General features: G+C 51.8%; 10 protein-coding genes across 10 annotated transcripts; 4 read left to right on the top strand and 6 right to left on the bottom strand.

Annotated features, from left to right (window-relative positions):
• Nucleotides 1-458: 458 nt before the first annotated feature.
• On the bottom strand, nucleotides 459-1982 carry ALTATR162_LOCUS6294 (uncharacterized protein; the record flags this gene model as incomplete). The annotated part of the gene is made up of 3 exons (XM_043313915.1): nucleotides 459-1617; nucleotides 1695-1829; nucleotides 1882-1982. 3 exons carry the CDS (start codon nucleotides 1980-1982, stop codon nucleotides 459-461), a joined length of 1395 nt encoding a protein of 464 aa, XP_043169850.1.
• A 2719-nt stretch (nucleotides 1983-4701) lies between these two features.
• ALTATR162_LOCUS6293 (uncharacterized protein) lies at nucleotides 4702-6396 on the top strand (the record flags this gene model as incomplete). Its single annotated transcript, XM_043313914.1, has 3 exons — nucleotides 4702-4734; nucleotides 4812-4998; nucleotides 5048-6396. The coding sequence occupies 3 exons, from the start codon at nucleotides 4702-4704 to the stop codon at nucleotides 6394-6396; spliced, it is 1569 nt and encodes a 522-aa protein (XP_043169849.1).
• A 731-nt stretch (nucleotides 6397-7127) lies between these two features.
• ALTATR162_LOCUS6292 (uncharacterized protein) lies at nucleotides 7128-7773 on the bottom strand (the record flags this gene model as incomplete). Its single annotated transcript, XM_043313913.1, has 2 exons — nucleotides 7128-7444; nucleotides 7500-7773. The coding sequence occupies 2 exons, from the start codon at nucleotides 7771-7773 to the stop codon at nucleotides 7128-7130; spliced, it is 591 nt and encodes a 196-aa protein (XP_043169848.1).
• Nucleotides 7774-8134: 361 nt separating this feature from the next.
• Nucleotides 8135-9224, bottom strand: ALTATR162_LOCUS6291 (uncharacterized protein; the record flags this gene model as incomplete). The annotated part of the gene is made up of 2 exons (XM_043313912.1): nucleotides 8135-9047; nucleotides 9103-9224. The coding sequence occupies 2 exons, from the start codon at nucleotides 9222-9224 to the stop codon at nucleotides 8135-8137; spliced, it is 1035 nt and encodes a 344-aa protein (XP_043169847.1).
• Nucleotides 9225-9790: 566 nt separating this feature from the next.
• On the top strand, nucleotides 9791-14580 carry ALTATR162_LOCUS6290 (uncharacterized protein; the record flags this gene model as incomplete). Its single annotated transcript, XM_043313911.1, has 2 exons — nucleotides 9791-14487; nucleotides 14541-14580. The coding sequence occupies 2 exons, from the start codon at nucleotides 9791-9793 to the stop codon at nucleotides 14578-14580; spliced, it is 4737 nt and encodes a 1578-aa protein (XP_043169846.1).
• A 1147-nt stretch (nucleotides 14581-15727) lies between these two features.
• On the top strand, nucleotides 15728-17239 carry ALTATR162_LOCUS6289 (uncharacterized protein; the record flags this gene model as incomplete). Its single annotated transcript, XM_043313910.1, has 1 exon — nucleotides 15728-17239. One exon carries the CDS (start codon nucleotides 15728-15730, stop codon nucleotides 17237-17239), a length of 1512 nt encoding a protein of 503 aa, XP_043169845.1.
• Nucleotides 17240-17893: 654 nt separating this feature from the next.
• On the bottom strand, nucleotides 17894-21165 carry ALTATR162_LOCUS6288 (uncharacterized protein; the record flags this gene model as incomplete). The annotated part of the gene is made up of 4 exons (XM_043313909.1): nucleotides 17894-18368; nucleotides 18424-18763; nucleotides 18815-21041; nucleotides 21118-21165. The coding sequence occupies 4 exons, from the start codon at nucleotides 21163-21165 to the stop codon at nucleotides 17894-17896; spliced, it is 3090 nt and encodes a 1029-aa protein (XP_043169844.1).
• An 818-nt stretch (nucleotides 21166-21983) lies between these two features.
• On the bottom strand, nucleotides 21984-22454 carry ALTATR162_LOCUS6287 (uncharacterized protein; the record flags this gene model as incomplete). Its single annotated transcript, XM_043313908.1, has 5 exons — nucleotides 21984-22020; nucleotides 22071-22162; nucleotides 22236-22282; nucleotides 22327-22390; nucleotides 22452-22454. 5 exons carry the CDS (start codon nucleotides 22452-22454, stop codon nucleotides 21984-21986), a joined length of 243 nt encoding a protein of 80 aa, XP_043169843.1.
• A 516-nt stretch (nucleotides 22455-22970) lies between these two features.
• On the top strand, nucleotides 22971-23339 carry ALTATR162_LOCUS6286 (uncharacterized protein; the record flags this gene model as incomplete). The annotated part of the gene is made up of 2 exons (XM_043313907.1): nucleotides 22971-23204; nucleotides 23280-23339. The coding sequence occupies 2 exons, from the start codon at nucleotides 22971-22973 to the stop codon at nucleotides 23337-23339; spliced, it is 294 nt and encodes a 97-aa protein (XP_043169842.1).
• Nucleotides 23340-23939: 600 nt separating this feature from the next.
• Nucleotides 23940-24615, bottom strand: ALTATR162_LOCUS6285 (uncharacterized protein; the record flags this gene model as incomplete). The annotated part of the gene is made up of 2 exons (XM_043313906.1): nucleotides 23940-24496; nucleotides 24582-24615. 2 exons carry the CDS (start codon nucleotides 24613-24615, stop codon nucleotides 23940-23942), a joined length of 591 nt encoding a protein of 196 aa, XP_043169841.1.
• Nucleotides 24616-24818: the final 203 nt, after the last annotated feature.

Below are 24818 nucleotides of genomic sequence, written 5' to 3'. Positions count from 1 at the left end.
CGTTGTTTTGTTATGCTTGGCATGCATGCGACTTTGGGAGTGCGGAGTAATGAGAACAAACAGGGAATCCACGTACCTTGCTCAACGAGTTACTCAAAAGCGATATTAAGGACGTAATGAGCAGTATGTTCGTCAGAGTTACGAAGATCAGCTAGCGTGTGGATCAGCAGACCGCGAAGCAATGCGTCCCAAATAGTCGTACCATGACGGGGGGGCCGAAGAACGGCGAGCTGTGCAGCGTTAGCGACCCATCGATACTACTGTTCGGAGAAGTGCATACATCTCTTCGGCGACATCTGCAGACGGCTGTTGTCAGTCACTTGTAGTGGAGGCGGTGTATGTTCCCGTTTGGCCGTTGCCTGGGATTTGACTCACCGAATCCTAGGTAACTGGAACTGAAGGAACATTAGCTGGTGCGATAACAGCAGCAACGTCGCTTTACTTACCCAAAGAAGACTTTAATTAGAATCCAACTCTAGGATGTACGAGTCAGCAGATTGCGCGTCAGTGACCCCGATGGAACAACTTGCCATCTGCTTGGGATTAAACCTGCTATCGCGAGCTAGCAGTACGAAAGTAGTCAAGAATCCTGTTTTACCGGTGAGCATGAATACAGCTGCTTGGATATCGAGTGGCTTACCTAGGTACAAAATGACTACAAGGGACAGAAACTTAACGAAATCCTTGGTCATCTCCTTGAGGCATGGAATGAGGGTTCCAAAGTAACGATTGAGACTCAAGAGAGCAAAGATGCGCGGCACGAGGAAGAGAGCCTCTAGTCCAAGAACGTCATACGCGAGGTCGATGGTGGCAGCGTTGGCTGTAGTTAACCCAACGATTCTCATAATGCAGAAAACCAAGCCTACCACGACAATGCTAATGTCCCAGGTCCACCAAAAGTCCGAAGCGTAGAATGAAGTTTGCCCCGCATCAAGCCAGTCTGCGAACTCGTCGTATGCGAAGCTGGCGATCCACACGTAGAGCAGTATTTCAGGAATGGTCACCCTGGTGTTGTTGCGCTGCACCAACACTGCATAGTACAGCCCCAAGAATGCCGCAAAGAACAGCGTCTCGAATATCTTTAGGTACAGTGGGACACGTAGGCGAGAGAATGGGTCGGCCTGTTTCCGATTGTACTTTTTCGGTTTCTTCTCCGAGTGTAGACTGAGGGTCTCCCAAAACACGATGTCGCCCTTCCACAAGCCATTGATAATTTTCTGGACCGGTCTCTGCGATAGGAACTTCTTTGCACCGGATACAGTCGCAAGCTCCAGCGCACTGAGATTCTCGCATTGCGACATCAACCACCCGAAGCGAGATCTAGAAGAGTCGCTGTGGCCAAAGTAATCGCCGTTGGATATCGGCAGTAGAGGCGATCGCTCGTCCGCATGTATAGTGTCGCGTCCGTCCTCGTACATGTGATGGCCGTTCGATGCATCTGGGGTGCTCGGAGCCGTTGCAGGCGGGAGTTCCACTAGCAGAGACTCGATGACATCTGCCTCTTTTAGGCTCGTCAAGAATTGCCAGGCAACGAATTCGCATGCATAACCTCGCGCCTCGTTCACACCCGGTTCATCGCTGGCTTCCTCCAAGGCTGAGAAATGCCCTTTTAAAGCTCTTCAATATAGTCAGCTCTCTTCACGCATTGAAATTCTATCGGTCTGGTATGGATGATGCGGGATGCTTCGACGTACAGGAGAGCGGATACGAGGGCAGGGTGATCGACTTGGGTGGACAGATGTAGGATGAGAGGCTGGAGGGCCTTCCCTTCTTGCGATCTACGTAAGTCTTCGAATGTATGCGGCGTCTTGATAGTATGCTCAAAAAATCTACTCTTGGGTTAGGTTCCTGAACATGGCGCATTCACATGCATTAACTGACTGGCACAGTTTGTCCGCCAAGTCTCCGAAGCACTCATCACCGACTATCTCAGGCACACCAGTCTCATCTGCAGGCCATCTCGGTGTAGATGGCATTGACATGATCGAATGTTCTTTGGGGTAGCTTGCAATTGAGAACCTTCCGCCATAGTCTTTGCAAAGTTTCGCGACGCGTCCACGGGTGGGGATGCGGTTGTACCCGCAATGGTCATAGCTTTCTTGGCAGCAGCCTTCGCTCTTTCCATCGAACTGTCATCAGCTTTGGACCTTGTTCCTACACACGGCAGTCTCTTGATGTTCGCATGAACGTCAAGCATCTTTGATCACATATTCCTGTACTCCCACTAATCTATACATGGACGGCCGTCCTATCGACTATCTATGGCGCATGATGCTAACTTTGTAGGCAATCATTTGCGGCTGAGCGTTTTCATTTAATGTGTGGAACATGAGGGTATGCCAGCCCGTCCGTCACGCTTCAGTCGGCAACCTCAGATACTGGGCAAAGCAACCAAACCTCTTGTTCCGATACCTCCTCGAGTTGACTGCAACGTGTCAGTCCCAGAAGCGTACAATGAACTGCTAGTCTTAACCTCAAAAACATCGACCGAGGGAGGAGCCATCATGTCTTATGTGGACGAAGAGGCCGCGATAAATGCTGAGCCAATGCAAATTAGCGTTGGCGAAGAAGAAGATCTCTCAACAGGTTCTATGCATGTAACATCGATTAACGATACGCCGCAATCTCCTGTGCACCACCTCCGTTTGACACCCGCTAGTGTCAACGACCAGGACTCTCACAACCGCCCAGACGAAGGCCAGCGTCGCTCTAAGTTCAGGAGAATTTTGCATTCCACGCAAAAGGTAATCGCAACAACTACCATCGTGGAGAAAACGTCAAGAAAGATCAAAGAGCTTTCAAGCACTCGGAAAAGGCGTCTACTGGTGCATGAGCTCGCCTTATTGCGGACGACAACACTGGATGGACTGCCTTTACCGGGTGTAAGCATTCTCCACAGATGCCACTGTGACAAAGTTTTGACCAGCTAACACTGCTTGATCTCAGGATGCCACTGTCGGCTCTGCTTACCCCATCATTGTAATTGATCCTATCGAAGATAATCAAATGCGCCTCGCTGGTATACTGAGCAATCGGGTATGTCGGCTTATACAAATGCTGAAACTGCTGACGATTACACATACTCTGCGCGACTTGTTAATCATCGAACGCCGACTATCACCTTGTATAACTCAACTGCCGAACGCGGTCCGCTCACCAAACACCAGACTCTCAAAAAGTACCGCAAGACCCTTGCAGGGCCTCCCAATACCATCTACCGACAGAATGCAGCATCGTCAATGCTTCCGAGATACTTATGATGGGTTTGTTGGCCCTGAACTCCAGCTCACTTCCACAAAAAGACCAAGCCGTCGAAGAAAAACAAATCAGATCAAGAGGCAAAAGCCCGGGACTATGCGCGAATTAGCTCTAGGAGCTGGGTTCTTGCCCGTATTCGCAGAATGTGACATGGTTAGTTCAGCTGTTTTGGCAGTGGACAAGACAACAACCCCTCATGGTCGGCCTACTTTGTTCAGACCTGGAGATACTCAGTCTAATTCAAGGATCAGACAACTGGTTTTGACGAGGACACAGAGCGCTCTGTAGGCCAATGTAGTAGTTAAGGGTGTCTTGAACTGAGCGACGGTGTAGTACTTCACCAGCTTCCTGGTATAACGGCTCCGCCTTGGTGCAAATCCAATTCGCGGTTGGGTACTGGGGACAATGGAAGTGACGTTGTACTCGAAGAAGACCACGATACTGATGACGCTGATGAGACAGCCCACACACTTTCTAACTCAATCTTCACGTTTGTCGGCGATGCCAGCTATTTTCAACTTGTAATGCAATATTTAGAGGTCCAAATTAAGATGGAGAACGATGATGTATACTTCTAATCTCAGGACGATCCATCACGACGAGAAGCTTCGTTGCACTGCCCATGATGTACGCTCACCGGTCCCTTATCTTTGGCATGTGGAGACAGCCAAATTGCGAGCGGAGAAAAGACGCAAGAAAGACGCGAGACAGAAATGCGAGCCACCATAAGCTGCTAGGGGATTTACTGTTCAGCCTGAAACGTCTTCATCATTTATCAGCAACTTCACCTATGGCACGACTACACGACCTGCGCTCTGACACTAAGTCGATATTGCACAGCGTGCATCGATGACTCCTGTGAGCATTCGAAACAACAATGGAGTGAACTGGTGGTCATTTCTCTACATCATCAGCGTTTAGTCGGCATGTAATCTTCGCGCAATACCGCTTTGCTCGACCGTCAAAGTCAGTCGCTGACATTCTTATAGCGTCAATCTGACTCTGTATCTGACAGCTAGAACCTAGAATCGACAGCATCATGCAGACCCCACTTTCTGATCACCTGGAATTAACATGATATACACGGGGTTATCGTGGTGAGGAAGCGGCCTTGATGCCCCACGTCGTTCTAGCGGTAGTCCCGAAATAGCGCAAAGATCGGTGTCTCGGCCTGGCGATTCAGACACTAACATCAAACACCACACTACTGTTTGGACGCATGGACAAAACACAGCACAAATGTTCTGCTGGCATATTGACACGGGTGGAGTGTTGGCTGACATGGTGCGGTGTGATATATATGGCGGGCTTTGCGCCTCGCTGCGCGAAGACTCCTGTACTTTGACTATTGACTAGTCCTCCCATCCAGCTCCGTTGCATCGCTATCTGCTGGAGGAGCAAATCGGATCTTACAAGGCGAAGCAATCACCACTCAGCAGTAACATGGCATCGCAGGGCGGTATGCCTCCTTCTACGGTGAGTGTACCCTACCACATAGGTTGATCATATGGGATCAACACATGAATGAAGGCGAAGTCGCTAACAACGAAAAGGCACCACAAGGACCTCCATACCCTCCCATGGTTTGGCCACTAGGCGGACCTCAAGTGAAGCGTATCGACATTCCAGCCCAAACAGTTTTCATGTTCTTCTTCATGATTGGAGCAGCGGTACACATGAAGATATTCCAAAAGAACAGAGCACGAGGACACAAGTTCCTGGCAAACATCTTTATCTTCGGTACGTCTTGTCGTATTTTGGGGCCGACTTGAGGCTGACTCTTTCGAAGGCTTTTGTATGGAGCGCATATTGACATCGATACTACGACTCGCATCAGTCTCGAATCCAACGAACGTTCCGCTTGCCATCGCCGCGCAAATCTTCATCGCGGCAGGCGTCCTTATCTTGTTCATTATCAACATCATCTTCGCGATACGCCTAGTAAGGTCGACACATCCATCAGTGGGTTGGCATCCTGCCTTTAGTATCGCATTCAGGGTTCTTTACGTATTGATCGGTTTGACTCTTATCGCTGTCATCATAGCTACTGTCCAGAGCTTCTACACCCTCGATGCAGGTACTCGAGCTACCGACCGTGGCTTCCAGCAATACGGCGCAACGTTTCTCGCCATCGTCGCTACACTACCTTTACCGATTACAATGCTTACGCTGCTCATTCCCTACTCGCCACTCGATCGCTTCGGTATCGGCCGTCTTCGCACGAAAGTAATAGTTCTACTAATCAGCACAACACTCCTCTCGATTGGTGCATGGTTTCGCTGTGGCGTTACCCTTCAGACACCAGTCCCACGATCGCAACCTCTACCAGGATATCTTGGCAAGGCACCATTCTACATCTTCAACTTCCTCGTCGAAATTCAAACCGTACTCATGTATGCCATACTTCGCGTAGATCTTCGCTGGCACATTCCCAATGGCGCAAAGGGACCGGGTAGCTACGCTAAACCACAACGGCAAGACGTGGAAATGCAAGATTCTCGACCTACGTCCTCGGATAGCGTGCAAGATGATAGCAAATCCCTCAAGACTATTAGCGAAGACGAAGAAAAGGAAATCGATGATGAGAAAGCCGAAGAGCTTGCTGCACCCAGGATTATAGAGATAGACCTTGGAAATTCTTCACGCAGCTCCCTCGCACCACCAGAGATGGAAGTACACAGGAGTTCAGCCCGCAGCTCTCTTGCACCACCGAAGACGGTAGATAGATCAGCCCGCAGCTCCATCATCTCTCAACGCCTATCGTCATTCATCAGCAAATCTACCAGTACACTGACCACTTTTGCCACGGCAGAACAGAAACAACGATGGCGCGAGAGCGAAGAAGGAAGAATAATCAGGAGATTGGGCGGACCATGGCAGCAACTCCCTAGTCCTACTGAAACGGCTTTCAGCATTAGCAGGAGTCCGACAAGGAGCGTTTTTAGCCACACGACAGGAGATGAACCGGAACCACCTCAACCAGCATACCACCAAAGGAGCGATAGCGGTGCGCCTAGCATACCCGATGTCGTCAGCGAGGGTGGATGGACACCAAGGATCGAGTGGGAATTCCGCAGTCCGAGACGATTCCTCAGTTTGAAGAAGAGGAGTATGATTGGTTTGCAACTTCCGAAATGAGCGCGCAGATGTGTGCAGAGAGCAGTTTGATGAAGTGCTTACAGCGATGGCGTTCTTTGGGGTTGGGAAAGGCATTAATTCACTGCTGGGCAGCAAAACTCTTTCCTTGTGTTTAACATACCCCATTTCTATTTGTTATGGAGACGATGGTCTATATAGGCTAGACAGCACTTCTCTTTTTCTTATCACATGTACAAAAGCAGCTACAGAAGCAACGACATAGCAAACGGTTATTGTTCTTGAATCCAGACCCAGTATACCACAACCCCACCACCACTCTCCATCGTAGCCTCATTTTTACACCACCAACATTATTCGCGGGCACCCTGACCGATGATCAGCAACTAGTTTAGTGCCGCGGCTCCCCTCCCAGCAACCCGGACACTGTGCCTGAGAATAAGACTTCAAAACAAAACAATAGCGCGAAACGCACATGAAGTTGGTTCAGGGAACGCTTGGTCTGCTGTCACCTGTTTCGAGGAGGGGTACTAGGGTCGCGCTAGTGTATTAGCTTTAGCAGTTTCCATCGTTTGGTGTTTTATTTCGAGGATTGCAAGCCTTAGCAAAGGAAGACAGGGTTTTCAGGCAGGTGTTAGTGACCGGTGAACGTTGAGGCTAAGAATGAAGTTGACAGTAACATTGCAAGTACTCATAGTCGTGAAATCGTTAATTACTTGGGACCCTCATCGGCCCTCGTTCGTTGCTTCCTTTCCCTCTATTAGTACAAAGAGCTACATAGGAATCCTCCTCATCTCGTCCAGGCTCCAGTATTTCCTCATATTCTCCGCCTCCAACTGCTTAACCTCATCGTCTAGATGTTGCCATAGCACATCCCCAAACGAATCTAGAATTTCCTTCAACTCACCCAATCGCAACTCCCTCTCTCCGCTTTCACAATCTTCCAGGTACTTTTCCAGCTTATCGAGACCTTTGTGGATCTGCTTGTGCTGCGTTAGAAGCTCGAGTTCCTTTTTGAAGGCAGGCATCTTTTTAGCTAGCACAGGGAAAATGTGCTGTTCTTCTATTGTGTGGTGCACTGTGAGGTGATCTGTATGAAAATTGTTAAATAAGTTTGCTTGAGAGCTTTGTGGTTTAGTGCTTACGGCAGAATTGTTGGCCCATGCTAATGAACTGGCGGATGGACATGTTCTTGGGCCTCTTCTGTGCCTCGCAAGCTCCGTATAAGACCTTCCAAGTCGCGCGAAAGTTGTCGTGGAAATAGTTCATGTGTTCGGCCATTCTGTTATACTGGCGAAACTCGGATGGTGTGAGTTTTGGCAGAGGTTTCTCTTCTTTGGTCGCAGGTGTTGAATTGGGGTCATTGACTACAGGAGGGGCTGGCGCAGTAGGTCCGTCATCCCCTGAAATGGTTGCCATATTCGCGGGAGGTAGTGGTGATCGCAGTGTAGGGGTGGTTGTGAAGTGATACCTCCCAAACTGTGTCAGAGAAGGTCGAGGTGGAAGCCTGAGGACGGATGCCAAGAGTTGAATACGCTTCATACGCTGGAGAACGGAAATCTAGAAGGGCACTTGAAGACGATAAGAAGATATAGTTTGGGGTATCTATGTTCTGCATGTGGCACACAGCCTCGAAAAGCGGTTAGCCACTCGCGGCTTACGAATTTTGCCTTAGCAAGCGGGCAGCGGCCGGCAGTTGGACCTCCCGATCCCGGTAAACGCGTCCACAGGTTGGTCACGCGGTCACGTGTGCGCAACATCGCTAAGTACGATAATACATTCAGTTCTTTCGCGTTTTGGCAAACTTCTCGTGCCATTTACGCGCTGATGGTTTCATAGCCGCCACCGCATTGTCCGCACTGGAAGTTGTGGCGGCTTTGCTCTTTGCCTTTATAGTCGTATCAGAGGGGAAGTCGTAGATGCCCTCGATGGCACTGAGTTGCGCATCTTTGCGCCATGCCTCGGGCAGGCGGTCCTCCCAGGTGTCGGTGAAGTCGGCAATGAGGAAGTCACCACCGCGCTTGGCTTCCAGTAACGTCCTACCAGTGAAGGCAACCGTCTTTGCTCGATCAAGACATGACCATGGTCCGTTCTTGTCAGTATCGTCCGTCGACAGATATCCTAGCACAGCTTCTATGAGACCCGATGGATGTCCTTCCTCAGCTGCAGCCTTGGTGATGTCGTTGGTCAAGAACTGCGCGTCCATCTTGATGCCTTCGGCCAACGCAGCAGCGTTGATGGATCTCCACACTTGTGAGAGGGCATTGGGTGAAGGTTGGTACGATGCACCATCCGCCTCGAATGCCATCAGCTCATCCCATCCTACCTGGCACTCCCCATCTGACAAGGGCAGATGGCTGAATATGTAGGTTTTGTTACTACCATTGCTGGTCGCGTCGACATCTCCTGCAACGATATCGTATACGGGCAATGTCTCCTTCAAGAGGGCAAAAGCAGACGCGGTAGATGCATGCGCTTCGAGCGTCGCGGTGCACAGTGCAATGGCGCGTGTGGCAGGGGTGGGTATGTCGCTGCCATGGGCTTCGAGGGTGGGCTGGGTTACGAAGAGCGAGTTGGATGTTTGGACCTGGCGCAGCTGGAAAGTTTTGTTCGGCGTACAAAGTACTGCATATGCAGGCTTCGCATTCGACGTGCCAGAAGCAGCGGACTGGGCTTGGGATTTAATAGAAAGCCTAGCGTGCATGTGAGAAGAGTATCGGCATGGGAACGACCAGTCGGCGCACCTACAGCGGAGGATTGGGCGCGTCTATCAGCTCAACAATCTCTTGGGGAAGCTCGAGCAGGCGGAAGTGTTGCTGTTGATGTGCTATGGAGAAGGGCATACCGCCTACATCTTGCTGCGTGGCCATGTCTCGATTTACCACACGACTTCCAAATCAGACTGTTGGCACTCTGGAGATTGTGCACTACTTCAAGCCATGCCGGCAGCTGCTATGACGACGATGTTTTTTTGTTTGTGGACACTGCGGGGTGCGGCGATGTGCAACTAGCAGCCAGACGGATCGGACGATAAGCTGCAAGGGCACCATTTGCAAGCCAAAAATACTTGTCATTGCGGCCGCTTGCTGGGAACCCCATGCTTCTGCTTGTCGCACCTGTGGCAGACAGTGGCACCTTGGTTATTCGCGCTGCAGCTTCCCACCCGCGCTTGGTCGCAGCCGCATGACCGCTTTCTTGGTTCGGGCTTCAACAAGATCCATGGGATTTGTTGTTGTTTAGACCCCGGGACGCGCCTCCACAGTCCCTTCTCTACCCCAATGGCTTCCTAGCACGACACCGACGACAACACGACACCAACACCGCCCTCCCCTTCTGCTTCTGCGGCTGCGCCATGCAACCACTGTACTAGTTGTCCTCTTCACCCGTTTGACTGCTACTCGCCAACGCCGTCACTCGTTTCCGCGCAGTTGGCACCATGGCCATAATCAACCCCGAACCCGCGGCCCTCTCCGCCGAGGACCTGTCGCTCTTCTACACAACAGACGAGCTGCTCTCCAACTCCCCCGTGCTCATCTTCTACGGACCGACAGCCACCTCGACACAGGCGACACATTCGCGCATCCAGACCCATGTCTTCACACCGGCCGGTCTCCAGAGCTTCGCCCGTTTGATCATATCGCCGACGGCCACATACTACAACGCGGTAACATGTCTGCCGCGCGAGGAACAGGGCGACGAGATATGTCGCGGTCTCGCCTTCAGCCTGTACAAGTACTTCCTCGAGTTGCCTTCGGAGATCAAAAGCGCTTGGGAGAAGCGGTACAGCTCCTCCGAGAACCTGCCCATGGCGCCTAGGCTGTTCTCCGAGGCACATGCCGCCATTGTCGCTGCCAGGATGATCAAGGTCGAGAATGTCGCAGATGTCATAGTAGATGTGCGCCATGCTTTGGGCGAGCAGACGTTGTCATGGATAGACCTGGATGTAGTCCTACCCCAGGGAAGCATCCAGAAGCTAGAATTGCGCGAGTCGGGCCAGTTTGAAGACCTTGAAGAAGATCTCGCCAAACAGCGGTACGGACAGTACGCGCCCGTCGTCAAGCTATTTGGAGATGCCGCTTTCCTTCCCACGTCCAGACTCCGCCGTGCGCCCTCGAAACCCACCGCCCTCAACCGATCGCAGTCCTTCTCAAGGAAACAAAAAGAGACTCTCCGGCGGGAGATGTGCGAGCTTTTGGACACAGAAGAGAACTACGTGAGCAAGTTGGACGAGCTAGTCCACACCGTAGCCGTCGAGTTCCGTGAGAAGGCGAAACAGAAGTCAGGCTCGAGCTCTAGCCCCACCGAGCAGGCGCTACGAGGCTTGTTCCCTCCCAGTCTCGACAAAATACTGGAAGTCAACTCCCAATTTCTGGATGCCATACGTATAATCTTGGAGGAGTCGGAGAATGGCGCGATTGAAGATATCGAGACGGCGACAGACGACGTCTATATCGCACCGTTGCGTGGACAGAAGGACGCACCAGATGTCACTGGAGCTGCCGCTGTTGCCAGGGCTCTTCTTGAGTGGCTACCACAGTTCGCCGATTGTTATACTGACTACATGGCGGCCCACGGCGACTTCTCACAATTACTAAAACATTTCACGAAAGAACCAGCCTCCAGCTTCTCGAAGAGGGTCTACGAGACCGGTGAGCAGCGACTCACATCTATGCTCATCGAGCCTGTCCAACGTCTACCCCGGTATAATCTGTACATCGACAACATCATCAAGCAATTGCCAGTCAGACATCCTGCCATCAAGTTATTTCTAAAGGCGAGGGATATGATCTCGGATATATGCACTAGAGAAGGCCCTACAGCGGCGCAGATCAGAGTGTTCGATCGCTTGCGCAAGATGGTTACTTCATGGCCATCCGGGTTCAACCCTAGAGGTCGACTCATCTCAGTTATTGATTGTGTAGAGCTGTCTCCACCATATCATGGAGAGTTGTCTGGACCCGCCACAGTTTCGGGCATCATGATAATCTTCACAGATTTCTTGGTGCTACTTCAGAAGTCGGAAGACGGCTCGATCAATGCACGTGGCTTGCTCGCAGAGCTGGACAACCCAAAGTTCGCTGAATCGTTTGATGGTACTACGGAGCTCTCTTTCCACCAATATCTAAGTCTCAGCGATGTCTTCATTAGTGAGCACTCGGAAGGAAACATCCTACAGCTTTTATCGCCGGTACCGCTCGCCAACCAACCCGGACGACCGGGAAGTCGAGAACGTCAAAAGCTTGGCATTCGTATGTTTTACCTGCAGGGCGCCTATGAGGGTAAAGGGCACAAGGTCACCGAAGAGCTTACCAAAGCTCGCGTTGAGGGCAGGTTTCCGGAAGCGGAGCGAGATGGCGGCAAATGGGACGTTCGAAATCTGCCAGGCGATCTGAGTTTCTTTTCATCTGTGGCCGAAGAGACTGCTGGACAACACGTTGAAGGGCGCCGAGAACCTGCGAGAGTTCAGGTTCTAGTCGAAGGGTCAAAGTTCACTAAGCCCATCCAAGTGGGCGACAACGGCGTTGAGCTTACTGTCACGATCACCATACTTGGAGACGGACTCTACTTGCTGGAGTCAAACGGTGCCAACGGCTACACGTCACGCGACAAACTGACCGACCAAGAGTTCCGACCTGTCCTCACGAAGCGACTCGCCAACTACTTCCAGTTACGCAATAGTGTCAAGAACCACGTCCTAGCTGAAGCGTATCTTCTCCGGAACAGGCAAATACTCAAGTCACTTGCCCTGGAAATGTATGAAGCAGAACAACAAACAGGTAGCAAGAGCCGACCACACTCTCCAGTAAAGATGCTGTCTAGTTTCTTCGGTGGCAGCGTGGGCAACTTCAGTGGCAGTATCAACCGTGAAGGAGGGGGTTCTCGCAGGCTGCAGCGCAATGCTCATACGATGGGAGAGGTACCGCGTATGGCGCCTCCGGTTCAACTTGGGCCAAATCGCACGCACAGTCATGACGGAGAGATGTCACGCCCCACCTCGTCCAGTACTACCAAGAGCATTACCTACAACGGTACCGCGCCGACCGACCCCCTCGCGAAGCTCGAGGACACCTTGGCAAACCTGACTCTAGCATTACATGCACGCAAAGGCAACATTGTTGGGCGTTCCGTCCGTGCTAGAGCCGTGGCAGATGAGCTTGTCGTGAACGAGCTGTACAACACACTCCTGGAAAACCCTACCAACCTTGAACTTGCCGGTCAATCCTCGGTGGATGTTCTGTTCGCGGTGTTCGAGAAATTCCTGAGCGTTGGCTGGAAAGAGAGAATGGGTCCTGTGCTGTCGCATGCCACGCTGGTCTCTTTGCAAATGCGGTCAGACAGCATGCCGCCTGATGAGTTCGAGGAATTTTTCAAATACACTTTCGATCAACTCCAACCTCCGAACCAACGAGCGTTCCGGGCAGTCATCAATCTCTTAGCTGAGCTGTTGGATGGCACCAGTAATGACGGTGACCGAGGTATTCTCACTGCAGCATTTGCCGAGATGCTAGTGCCCGCCGGTAACGCAAACGACTTCATCTCTCTCATGGACCGCTTGGTACAAGATATCGACGCACTGTTCCCGCCCGAGACACCTGGGTTTAGTACCCCAAACTGGGGCTCTATGGACTCCAAGAGTCGATATGCAGCAGCTGGCTCGCTCAACTCCAACACGTCATTGAGGAAGCGTTTTGGGTTTGGTACCTTGGAACGAGAGAACAGCAAGTCAGAAAAGGAGTCCAAGGTAGGCTCGCTTTGGCGCTCTCTGAGCAAGAACAGCCACGGAACAGACCTCCAACCACCTAGCATGGGAAGGTCTGGGTCTGGGCACCTTGGTCGTTCTAACTCCATAGACGCTGCTGCTCGCCTATCGCCGAAGCGTCCGTCGTCTCGCGATCGTCCAACTGTTCTGGGTGCCTTCACGTTCGAGAACGCCAACTCAAATTCGAACTCGAACTCGAACTCAAACGCAAACGCTAATGGTCGGGGCTTCGTGGGCAATCTTGGGACTATTGGAGAGGTACCTCCCACTGCTGGGCCTCCCCGCAAGAAGCGCCGCTCTTCTTTGAGCGATCTCAAGACGCTGCAGGATGCTGACGATGTGCCCGCGTGGTCCCCACAGACTCCTCGCAAAGCCGATCCTTCACTACGCCACGAGAATCGACAGATTAGTGACTCACCCCTGACTCCTGCGGCCGCTACGATGGCGCTGCACAAACACACGTCGTCGATACCGACGCCAACGCGACTCGGCTCACCGTTGCGGGTAGAGAGGCCAGACAAGAAAGAGAACTTACCTGCTGTTGGTTTAGAGCGTCCAGCGCACGTAAGGGGGAAATCGGTTACTATGAGGCCAGATATCATGGATGAAGTCACTATCAAGTCAAACAGTCCTACGAAGAAGCGAAGCGAGACTATTTCCGGGTTGCCCAACCCCTTAAGTCTTCCAAGTAATTCGGGTATTCCAAGTCTAAGGCCAACTACGAGTGCGGGTCTACATGAGCGTAATGGGTCCGGCAACGCTGTCAAGCTGCCCCCTTCGACTCCGCGATCTCCAACCAAACCAAGCACTCCCCTGACAGGGGGCTCTCCCAAGAAGTTGAGGATGCAATCACCGCAGAAACTGCGTGAGCGGCTCCAAACTCAGCAGCGTGACATTGACACGGCTTCGCAAGCTCTGCAGAACGAGTTGAGCGCCATTGGCCAAGAGCTGAGTGCTAGAAGCGCCCCGCGCCTGACGACGCAGAGCTCGGCTCCATCACTGATAACAGGTGGGACGGGATCAAGGTCAGCAGAACATCGCATTGCCACTCTGGAGAAGCTCAAAGCCACATTGGATAATCTCTCGGCACGCACATCAGGAATCTCCAACGATGTCACTTCGTCGCTACAAGTATCGGAAGCACGATGCAAGCACCTGGATCAGTTGTACCGTGACGTAAATGCAGAGAACGAGGCACTATACGCGCGCTTCAACGAAGAACTGGAGAAGGTGACCAGCAGTGCTCGCAAAGGAAGGGCTAGCGAAGAGGTGGAGCGACGATTGAAGACGAGCGAGGAGGAACTTGCGCGCCTACGAAAAGAAAACGCACGATTGAAGAGAGAGAACGCTGGTTTGAAGGCGCAAATCAGAGAGTGAGTGGTCATCAAGACTGCTCTGCTGTGTTTGACTTACACTGATGTGTCAGGCGGGAGCTCGATATTGACGAACTTATACAGCGTAATTAATACCACGGCGGTGCAGTCGGCAATGCTTCCACACCGTCGTATCATGGCTGGCATGGCGCGGGTAGAGCAATTCATGTTACATGCTTGCATCATGGTCGTCTTCAAGGCCGTTTTTCCTTTACTTCTTTCTCTAGGACCAGGGCTGGTGGTGCTTGAGTTTTCAGGCCGGAGTGGAGGGCGTGATAGGGATTGCTTTATGATGACATGACACGGCGTTGAGTGGTTGGGATGCTGCGTTTTAGAGCAATATACCATCTGCTTTTTCTTTTAGTAAACAAATTTATCCTCAGTATTGTAAGCTTGACACGGACATGCGACGCTTCTTAGCACGCAGACGTCTGTTGGTGGCCTCGGGAGAAGACCAATAGCTTCCTCAGCCTCGCAGCCTCGCCAAGGAACATGGCAGCCTCAACCCCGCTAGTTTATGCATGTGCTGGCAGGGCTTTGCAGATAACACCGACTGGGGGAATTATGCCGCGGTTGCATGCATGCTGCAGGTTGGCCTCGGACGGAAGGTGCGAAGGCGCAAAGGTGTTGGTATGCCTGCCTGTTGTTTGCAAGTAGCCAGGGCGAAAAGGACATGTGTTTCATCATGTGTAAAGTCAGGCTATTCATGGAGATTGATGTGCGCTAGAAACAAAGTCAACGTTTCGCGCTCAATCGGGACGGTTTCCGCTAACTCGGAACTGGGAGTGCTGGACGACGATCGCTGACCAGTCTCGTCGAGCTTGTGATTACTCTTCGTCATCTTCACCATCGATCAAAGGCCCAAGTCAATTGTCTGCTTCCATGGCAATGCCCGCGTGTTAAGAGACGTGATCCCAGAGCCCCCATCCGGCCGCCAACTTGCCCAGACGTGTTTATCGTCACTCCTACTCCACCCCGGCCGGAAACCGGATCCGTGGACCGCGCTCGCCCAAACCAACGACGAAACGTCGGCGCTCCACTGCGGTTGACCCTTTCCATACACCTTTTGGAAGCCTCCACGACGGAGAGCGGCAATGCCTCTCCATACTGCATCGAAGACCGAGTGCTTCTGCGCCTGCGACCTTCTCCTAACCCGACCAACACCACAACGCGCGTCCAAATCCCCGCTTGCCTCATCCACTCGTACGCTACAGGTTGGCTAGTATATATCATCGCCGACATGGCCTGGTTCATGAGAGGAGTTCAGAGTGCCGTCTTCCACTATGCCTCGTGCGCACCCTGCACCGGCTACTCAGACGGCAGAAAGAGGCGGAAAGCAGCAAAGGCCGCGCGGAAAGTGAGGGAGAAGCTGGAGCTGGAGCAGCCCGATGCATATCACCATCCCGAACCGACTGGCACCAATATATACTGGCAGGAGGAAATCGCCATGGGCCCGGGACCACCACCACGAAGAGCGCGGAGAACCAACACGGGCACTACAGGCAGCACAAGGGGCATACCGACACGAGGAACACAGAGCTCGGCTTTGAGCAAGGGCGGAAGCAGCATTGATGTCGATCAAGGTGGCAATATGCGCCTCAGCGACGATACACTCGAGGACGACGAGACGTGGAACCACAAGCGCTATCAGAGGGAAGATGAGGATCTATGGGGCCACGACGAGCCTTCAATACATCTCGAGCAAACCATGACTGCTTCGTCAGTCGGAGGCGCTGGCTACCAAATACAGAGACCAGGCACTTCGAGGTCTGGAAGCTATTATACCGCGCGCGCACCACCAGTCAACGACCTGCACCCTCCTGTCGTCAGTCTCCCATCTCCAGACCCGATTGATAACCGATGGATGCTCCAACCCCCACCCAAAGCGAGTGTCATGGCTGGGAAAGAGCGAGCATCCCACAGGAGTCGGAGTGGTAGTGGCGCAAGTAGCCGCGTGGAACTGAGCTTGGGTCGCCAGGTCAGCACAAGGCAATTGATGCACAAGCTGGAGCGAGGCGAGACACCTGAGGCACGGTCGACATCGCCGAATGGTTCGTATTCCAATCCATCACGGTGCAGGACGCCACAAGCTCGACCGCCTTCTGCCACCAGCAGTGCACGTCGGAGAAAGAGGAGAGACACCGCCATGGCTCGCGACCTTGCCATGGCGCGGACCGATACAATTAGCACCCAGCATTCGTCTGGTGACTCCAGTGACACCATTGTCCGAGGCAATTCCGCACCTCGTTCCGCAGCCATTCCGGATATCAAAGTAAGACCCGCTCTCTCCACTGTGCTGTCCAGCAACTCGAGTAGGAACGATACGCTGGTCACAACAACAGACACAAATGGTAGTGACGAAAACACTCTTCCCATGCCCACGAAACCCAGTCTAGCACACCACCGCTTCACAACCACATCGACCCCCGATTCCATCCCCTACTACACAAAACACCGTGAACCTCTCAACTCATCCGATATATCCTCCCTAAACTGTCTTCAAGATCTCGTTTCGCCACGTGCTCTTCTCAACTCGCGTTTCGTCTCCGCGCCACTCGTAGAAGCCAAAATACGATTACCGCCTTCAGAAGAAGACATGGCAGAAAGAGCGCGACAAGATCTGTTCAACAGCGGCTTCACCATATCAAGAGACTGGGACGAAGAGGAAGAAGGCATCGTAAGAGTGCCTTTTGACCGGAACTTTGGACCGCCAGAGAGGGACCCCAGGTTTAGATGGAGTGTCGACTTTTGATCGCATCATCCCTACCTACCACTACTACACAGTACGTTCACAGACCCATTTACATTTCACTTCTCCCCTCGCGTAACTTCAGCGTTGGCATCTTTTTTGCATTGCATCGCATAGCCGATTTCTTTTTTTTCCCTCCAGGTTCTTTTTCTCGCCTACTTGTTTCCTTTGTTATTAGCGATGGCTCTTTTGAAGCAAGCGAAAATTGCATACACGCATTGCATTTTGGATAGACACGACACCTTGATGACCTACACCAAACGGCGTTTTGGGCGGGTCACGATGGCATTAAGACATCGGTTTTTTTTTCTCCCTCTCTTCTGGGCTGGCTTTGGTATTGTTCTCACCCTTCACTTCTTCATTCTGGACTTTTTGTGTATATCATTGCGTAGATATATAACTATCAAAGAGACTGAAACTAGCTCCAAGAGTAGAGCTCAAGTTAACACGCCTCCCTCGTTGCGTAACTAGTTAATTTATTGTTTGGTTACCAGGCCCCATAACTCAACGTCACTCTGATATGGGGTGTTAAGTGACTTGACAATATGTGATTGCTTGCTTGCTTACTATGCTGTCTATCACGTTCCAAAACCAGTGCACGCGCATACTACATAACCTCCCATTTCCGACTACTATCTTACAACTGCCTATACTCGTCTACCTGGCGCCTAAATCCCACAACCTAAGCGTCTCGCCCATTCCTCCCCTCTTCTTGGTGCCCTTCTCTTTCCCTCCCTCTGTCAACTTCAACATGCACTTTGACACTGCCGCCAAACACTCCAGCACTTCGCTCATCCGCCCCGTCTCAAGTAGACACCTTTGAACCCACTCATTGCCCTTGTCTGCTACTACAACAGCGACCTCCATGGCCTTGATCGCAGGGTCCTTGTTCAAGAACCAGGATGCTGCTTGTAGGACAGAAAGGTACGCAAGTATCATGTCCGGGATGTACGCCTTCATCAAGTCCCAGGTTTTATGTGTGAGGTAGTATGGGTCTGTAGCCGAGGCTTGGGAGATGGCAGGGATAAGGGTATCGAAGACGTTGGATATTGAGTCTAGGAGCGCCTTCGTGCGTTGAGTATCGGGCTTGTGTTTGGTAGAGGCGCCTTCTTTCTTGCGTTCCGCGCGGATTCTGGAGATGTTGTTAGTTGGTGTACGTAGAGGGATGGGAGAGAGGGGTGACTGACTGGATGAGTGTTTGTTCCTCTTCGCGCCATTCGCGGAAGAGAACCAGTAGGCGAACAATCTGCTGGAGCGTGTAGTATGCTGTGCTGCTCTTGCGTAGATTATTTACAATCTCCCGGTGCTGATCTGCGCTGGGCAGTTGGGCTATAGGCATAGCAGCTGCTCGTGCGGAAGTTGAAAGGTTATCGCGATGTTCGTGGAGCTGTTGCTCATCTTGTTCTTCTGCTCCTGCCGTTGTAAAATCGAAGGGGTAACCGAGCAGAGCTTCTGTTCGAGACAACGACAGAGACTCGACACTGAGATCACTGATGACCTTCTCAGCAGCTGCAAGGCGGCCGTTGACTAGATAGTATGTCAGCAAGTTTCTGTCTGTCTATGTAGGATTTGACTTACGCAGGAAGATGGTCAGCGCGCTCTTCAGATGTCCGAAAGTGTTTTCGTAGTCCTTCCCGACGTAGTTGTACCATTGTACCGCATCAATAACGATCTCGTCTTGTGCACTTATCTCAGCACCACCGAACGTCCGCTTGATACGTACACCTGGCCATAAAAGCTGCTCAGTCGGAAGGGTAATTTTCTCTAGGATGTTGAATCGCTTGATGGGATTCGTGATAACGCCGTAGCCCTCCTTGGTAAAGTGTGTAAATCCACTATCCCGCGAAGCAAACGTAAAGCTCTGGGATATGACTTGAACGACATCAATTCGGTATGATTCCATAAGCGCAACAGAGTGTCGTTGCTCAGAGCTGTTCTTGATGTCAGGGAGGACGCGCGCGAGACTATAGGCTGCTCGTTCGTCAATGAGTTGCGCTGCATATAGCGGTATGGTGTCGAATCGTTTGGTCAAACGTAGGAACTCGATGTAGGCTGTGACGACGTTGTCCATAGCCAAAAATATCTTGTCCTGATGTGTATCATCAAAAAGCGTATGTAATCCATTGCGAAGGACAATGAAGATATGCACCAAAATGCGGAAAGCATGCGGATCTTTCGCGAGGGTCTTGTAGTGTTGTTCTGCATGGAATGTGCGATGGTCTCCAGCAGGTATCGGGCTCCGGTCTTCTTCTAATGAGTCTGGGTGTATGATGAGGCTGTGCGGTCGATCGTCCTTGTCGAACATGTCCGCAAGAGCCACACCGACCTTCAGCATCAGATCATCAGTGTCTCTGCCAATAAGTGCGCTCTGGATAAGCTTGATTGGGGAGACGGCTTGGGCTGCTGTGCTCTTCTGTTGCTTCAAAAGCTCAATCACCTTCTCAGGTGACTTCTCCCAGTCTCCGATATTGGCGACTGCATCTTGGAATAGGAACTTCTGGGTTAGGCTCTCTGTCACTCGGTTCGGGTAATTCTTCTGAAGATATGAGTCGAACCGGGAAAGTAGAAGTGCGTTGTAGTGCGCATGGAGATGGTCGTCCCAAGACCTGCAGACTGCCTGTACTTGCTTCAAGTCTCCACTCAACAGACCATATACAGCGCCTTCATATGGTATCCGAGCTCCCCTTGCAGCATAGAAGCACATGCGGCGAAACAAGTAGCCGACGGTCGGGCCTGCGACATTTGGTCCGCCTTCTGGATGACCTTCGTACGCCGCTCCAATACTGACACCGCGCCACGACTCGTTTCTCTCGTAGCACCAGTCGACAATTGTCTTCCAGGGTAGTCCGCGTCGCATCATCTCGTATGCGACCATCCAGAGAGAGCGCTCATAATATTCATCACTCCTCTCGAGTGCGCGCTTCTGCCGTGAAGGAGCGTCCGGGTCTAGTTGGGTAACGAGGTTCGCGGTCCTGTCTGACGTCTTGAGATTCGAGTTTATCGGCTTCAGAGGCTGCTCTGTGTCGTCCATGCGCTTCGCCTGCTTGATCTTGGTCTTGGTCTCCAACCAGCCACTCGTCCAGGTGTGTGCGCCCTTTCCGGAATGCTCCTCCAACCCTGTAATGATCGCCTTCACATCGCTGTCGCTGTCGCGGGCCGTTTGCTCTAGCCAACGAAGGACGAGCGCCTTCTCTTTCGCCTGGTCATCCTCCAACAGAAAACGATCCCAGATCTCGCTGTTCTTGCAGTATCGTGCAATTCCGCCAACCTGTTCCAGCCGCGCCTGCTTCTCCGCCGCCACGTCGGTGCCAGGTTCGGGGTTGTAATGCTCGATAACCAACTCCAGCAGCTTCCATGTCGCAAGCTCTGCCTGCCATTCTCGTAACTCTCGGACGTTCGCAGAAACGGGGGCGGTGCTGGATTCGATAGATGGAATGACCGATTGGGAGGACTGGCCGAAGACACTCTGACCTGCATTGTCTGACGCATCTGCCATAGTCTGTATTTGTCGACGAACAGTCTTGCTGAGGCTTCCCTTATTCTCTGCTTCCGTCGTCCGCTTCAGCTCCTTCACATGTGACTCCGCAACGTCTTGAAACTTCCCGACCAACTTGACCGTGGTCTGGTATTTGGCCTTTTTCGATTCATTGCCATGAACGTGCCAGTGGTCCACTCGCTCCGCGAACTTCTCCACCTCTTTCCCTACACGTTCGGCCATTGCACGCAGCGGTTGTAGCGGATCCTTGGCTTTCGTGCCGTTGGTGGCTCGTGACGTTCCCAAGGAAAGCGCGTTGCTGTTATGGGACTATAGAAGGCGTGAGTGCCTATCATGAATAGATTGAAAGTGTCACAGGAGGCAGTTGAAGCTCTTGATGACTTACCTGAGCTGCAGTCGGCTGCGACTGGCGCGATAGTGATCGTGAAGCCATGATGAAAGAAAGGTGTGAATCTTGGGAATGACAGAAGAAACGAGACAAGGCGATCTCGGAAACAGTTGATTAAACGCGCCCCAATGTCGTGTTGGGAGCTTGCGATGCTCGTGGTTGACAGCCCTAAGCCCATCACAAAACAGAAGTCGCGCCCGGACGTCCCTGCGGGTTAGCGCGTCGCCAAGACCCGGCGCGCTAGCGAATATAAAACTCAGAGCCTGCCCTTACCCAGATTTTCTCGGTACAATGTTTTCACAGGACGGCGCCTTTAGAGTCTCGTCAGGAATCTTCAGTTTCTCATGACGCGCTCGTGCTGTCCCAGATCAACACGCTTCCTGGTAACCTGGCTGGACTCCCAAGTGGGGATTGACAGTGCGGATGATATAGGAACTGTTACATCCCATAAACTAACAACCAACCTTTTGAATGTCATGAGAATCACTCCGGACACTACTGTCGTCTGACAGCATTCTGCCTTCTGAATGCCGACGCGTTAAGGTCGTCTATCGACTCGCTGGCTTTACAGAGGACAGCGTTTCTCAAGACTATCCTGGTTGAAATGGATCTTACACGTATTCGCTATGTTTTTATGTTGCTGTATCCCTGGTCAAACGATGGCGAATACCTGCAGTGTGTGCAGTGTGCTGCAGAGAATTGCTGTCATTTCGTGATAAGGGCAGGGATATGAACTTTACCATGGAGAGATGGAGGTCCTAGGGTTCACTCCAGGACAAATCTTCGAATGTTTTCATTCATTATGTTACATGGCTACAATTACATGGGGGTTTGAGTCCATAACAACCAGTCTGCGATAGAGGCTACGATATACCCTTGGCACGTTGCTCCATCTTTAGTCTGAGGTCTTGTCAGAGTTGCCGTATAGTGGAATGTAATCGAAAACTCACTTCAGGAGCGAGTATTTCGGACAGCTAACAGTGCTGGCATTCTCTCCTTGCTCTTTGTAGAAGGCGTTGCAGCACTCGTATAGGGCATCGATCTGACCAAAGTCAGATCGTGTTCAGATTTCACATGTGTGTTTTCAAAGCTGTTTCGGGATGCGAAATGCGTACCTCTTTTTTGCACTTCGCTTCATTGTAGTTGTTTTTTTGTATGCAATCTATCACTTAGTACAATGAACCATGAGTTGACTGGACTACACACTCTGAATCGCACATGCTCTAGGATGACATGGTGGATCTGTCTTCAGGTCTTTGTCCATATCCCCCTAAGAGTCTGTCAACTTTGTGTTTCTCGCCAGTGCCATAAGCGTGACATCATGAGCATACCATCGTGAACCACGCAAGGAGCCGCAACGCAGCAGAAATTCGTATGCAAGAATTGAGCAGATATCAATAAAGTTAACCCCAGCAATATCGTGAGCGCTCAGGTAAGAGGAATTGTGACTTGCAGGTGAAGGTAATGAAGGTGTATCCGGTTGGTTAGATCTGGCCAATGCTTTCAGCGCGAGACCCCACTAATTCTCAGTGCTTCCACCTCGTCGTTGCGCTTTCCTCCTTCACATAATCCTTCACGCGTTGCCACCGCTCCTACAAACCCCCCCGACGCGTCTACGCAGCCTCACGAGAGCCTTCTATTACCCGACGTAATTTGCACTCAAAGCGCCGATATCAAGGTACGGCTATCTCCGCACCACATAAAGCAGCCTCCCCCCCACGAGAAAACGTTCCTTCCTAACCTCCAGCGCCTCCGCTAGTACAGCCGACTGACCTTGCCGAACAGCCTTACCCTGCTACTCTACGACCCAACATCTCACTCAGCCGCCTACGAACTCTTTACACCCCAAAATGTCTGACAACGGTTCGCCCAACGTGCAGCAGAAGCCTGAGGATGGCGGCCAGAGCGAGCACCTTAACATCAAGGTGACCGATAACAACAACGAAGTCTTCTTCAAGATCAAGCGCACCACTGCCCTCGGTAAACTTATGAACGCCTTCTGCGACCGCCAAGGAAAGAATATCTCGAGCGTACGATTCCTGTTCGACGGTCAGCGCGTAACAGCTGCAGACAACCCAGACACGGTATGTAGGAGAGCAGTAGTCTTCCGCAATTAGCGCGAGACTATGTTTCTTGAACCAATCGCTGACACGACACAGCTCGACATGCAAGACGGCGACACCCTTGAAGTCCACCAGGAGCAGATTGGTGGCTGCTGACCAGCGACCACCTGCAACTTTGTGCAGAGCTCCCTACAGCTGTACCAAACTTCGACACCCAGCGGTTAGGCCTCCACCTTGTGTACCCACGAGCACGACCTGCCGAAGACCTACGAGTACACGATTGCTTTCAGCGACGGCGATGGCGGAAAAGAGGCATGGGTTTTGCTTTCAGATATGATTCTATGGGTTCGGGCGTCACGGATTTACCAAGCCCGCCTTGCGCGGCGCTTTTTGTGTCTTCATGTATTAGCTGATGGTGCGCCATATGCGAGGAGGATTGAATTCACTACATACTTTCCACGTCTTACATGCACTTCTTATGGACCGACGAGCAACGTCCGGAAACTGTGGGAGGGTTGATGCTGCCGGTACGACGGATGAAGCAACGATTTGGCTTTTGGTCGAACACGTCCGATACCCAATCTCCTTGTTTGCAGTGCATGTACTATGCTAGCACTCCAAATCTCGTAAAGAAAGGACCAGCTTGTTACATCTAACTTATACACTTCCGTAGACTATATATACACAATAGTAGCAAAGGCTCTCGTCTCATACCATACGTCTGGCAAAGCCTTGACATGAGAGTAGCTGACTCCTCTAATCATCCCAAACAGTCTTCTTCCTCGCTTCCCTCTCCTCTGTCTCCCTCTTCTCCCTCTCCCTCTCTTCGTTTCTCCTCTTCCTCTCCTTCTCCCTCATAGCACGATCAAACTCCCGCTCCTCTTCCGTCCTCTTTGGTGCCCTAACACCCAATGCGCCCGCAATAAGCCTGCCCGCTACGGCTGTTGTCTTCTCCGGTCGCTTATCCAGACCTCCACCCCCTCTACTCGAGCTCCTACTTCCACTTTCGCTCAGACTCGAGTTCAAGCTATACGGTACAGTATCCGGGTACTCAAACTGCGTTGGGCTGGCAGGTGTAGGCGGCGGCGGATTCGGCGGGTTATCGCGAGTTGTCGTTGTGGAAAGCGGTTGTAAAGAATCGTGTGGTGAGCCCTTGTCTTCTGACTTGCCGAGATCTACATCTTCGGTTTCGGTATCTGAGCCGCTGAGTTCGGCTTCCCAGCTTTCGGCTACAGGCTTGGATTTGGGCTTCTGCGCGGTTTTCTGTGGGTGCGAGGTTGAGAGTCGGAGGTTGCCGAGCGTACTTGCGATTTCTGTTGGAAGACGACATGTTAGTCGGTGCGTCTTCAATTGGGAGATTTTTGGTGTACGCAAGTGCTTGGAGTAGGATATACGTACCTTCTTCGCTGGGTGTTTTGTGCATAGATGCCATATTGTTTCCTCCGCTGTGCGTATGTTGTGTGTGTGTGTGTATGTGTGTGTTTGTGCTGTAACCTTGAATGGGTCGCGTGAGGCTCGAATTGATTTGCGGGGTAAAACGTTCCAGTTTCCTTGAACAAAGGGTATCGGATGCGGGGGGATGATCAATGGCTTAACGCTTCTGACTCTAGTAGATTGGCAGTAGCGACTTGTCAA

This window comes from Alternaria atra, assembly GCF_907166805.1.
Source record: "Alternaria atra isolate CS162 genome assembly, contig: 25, whole genome shotgun sequence".
Lineage (NCBI taxonomy): Eukaryota > Fungi > Ascomycota > Dothideomycetes > Pleosporales > Pleosporaceae > Alternaria > Alternaria atra.
This window is presented reverse-complemented; position numbering and strand designations above follow the sequence as displayed.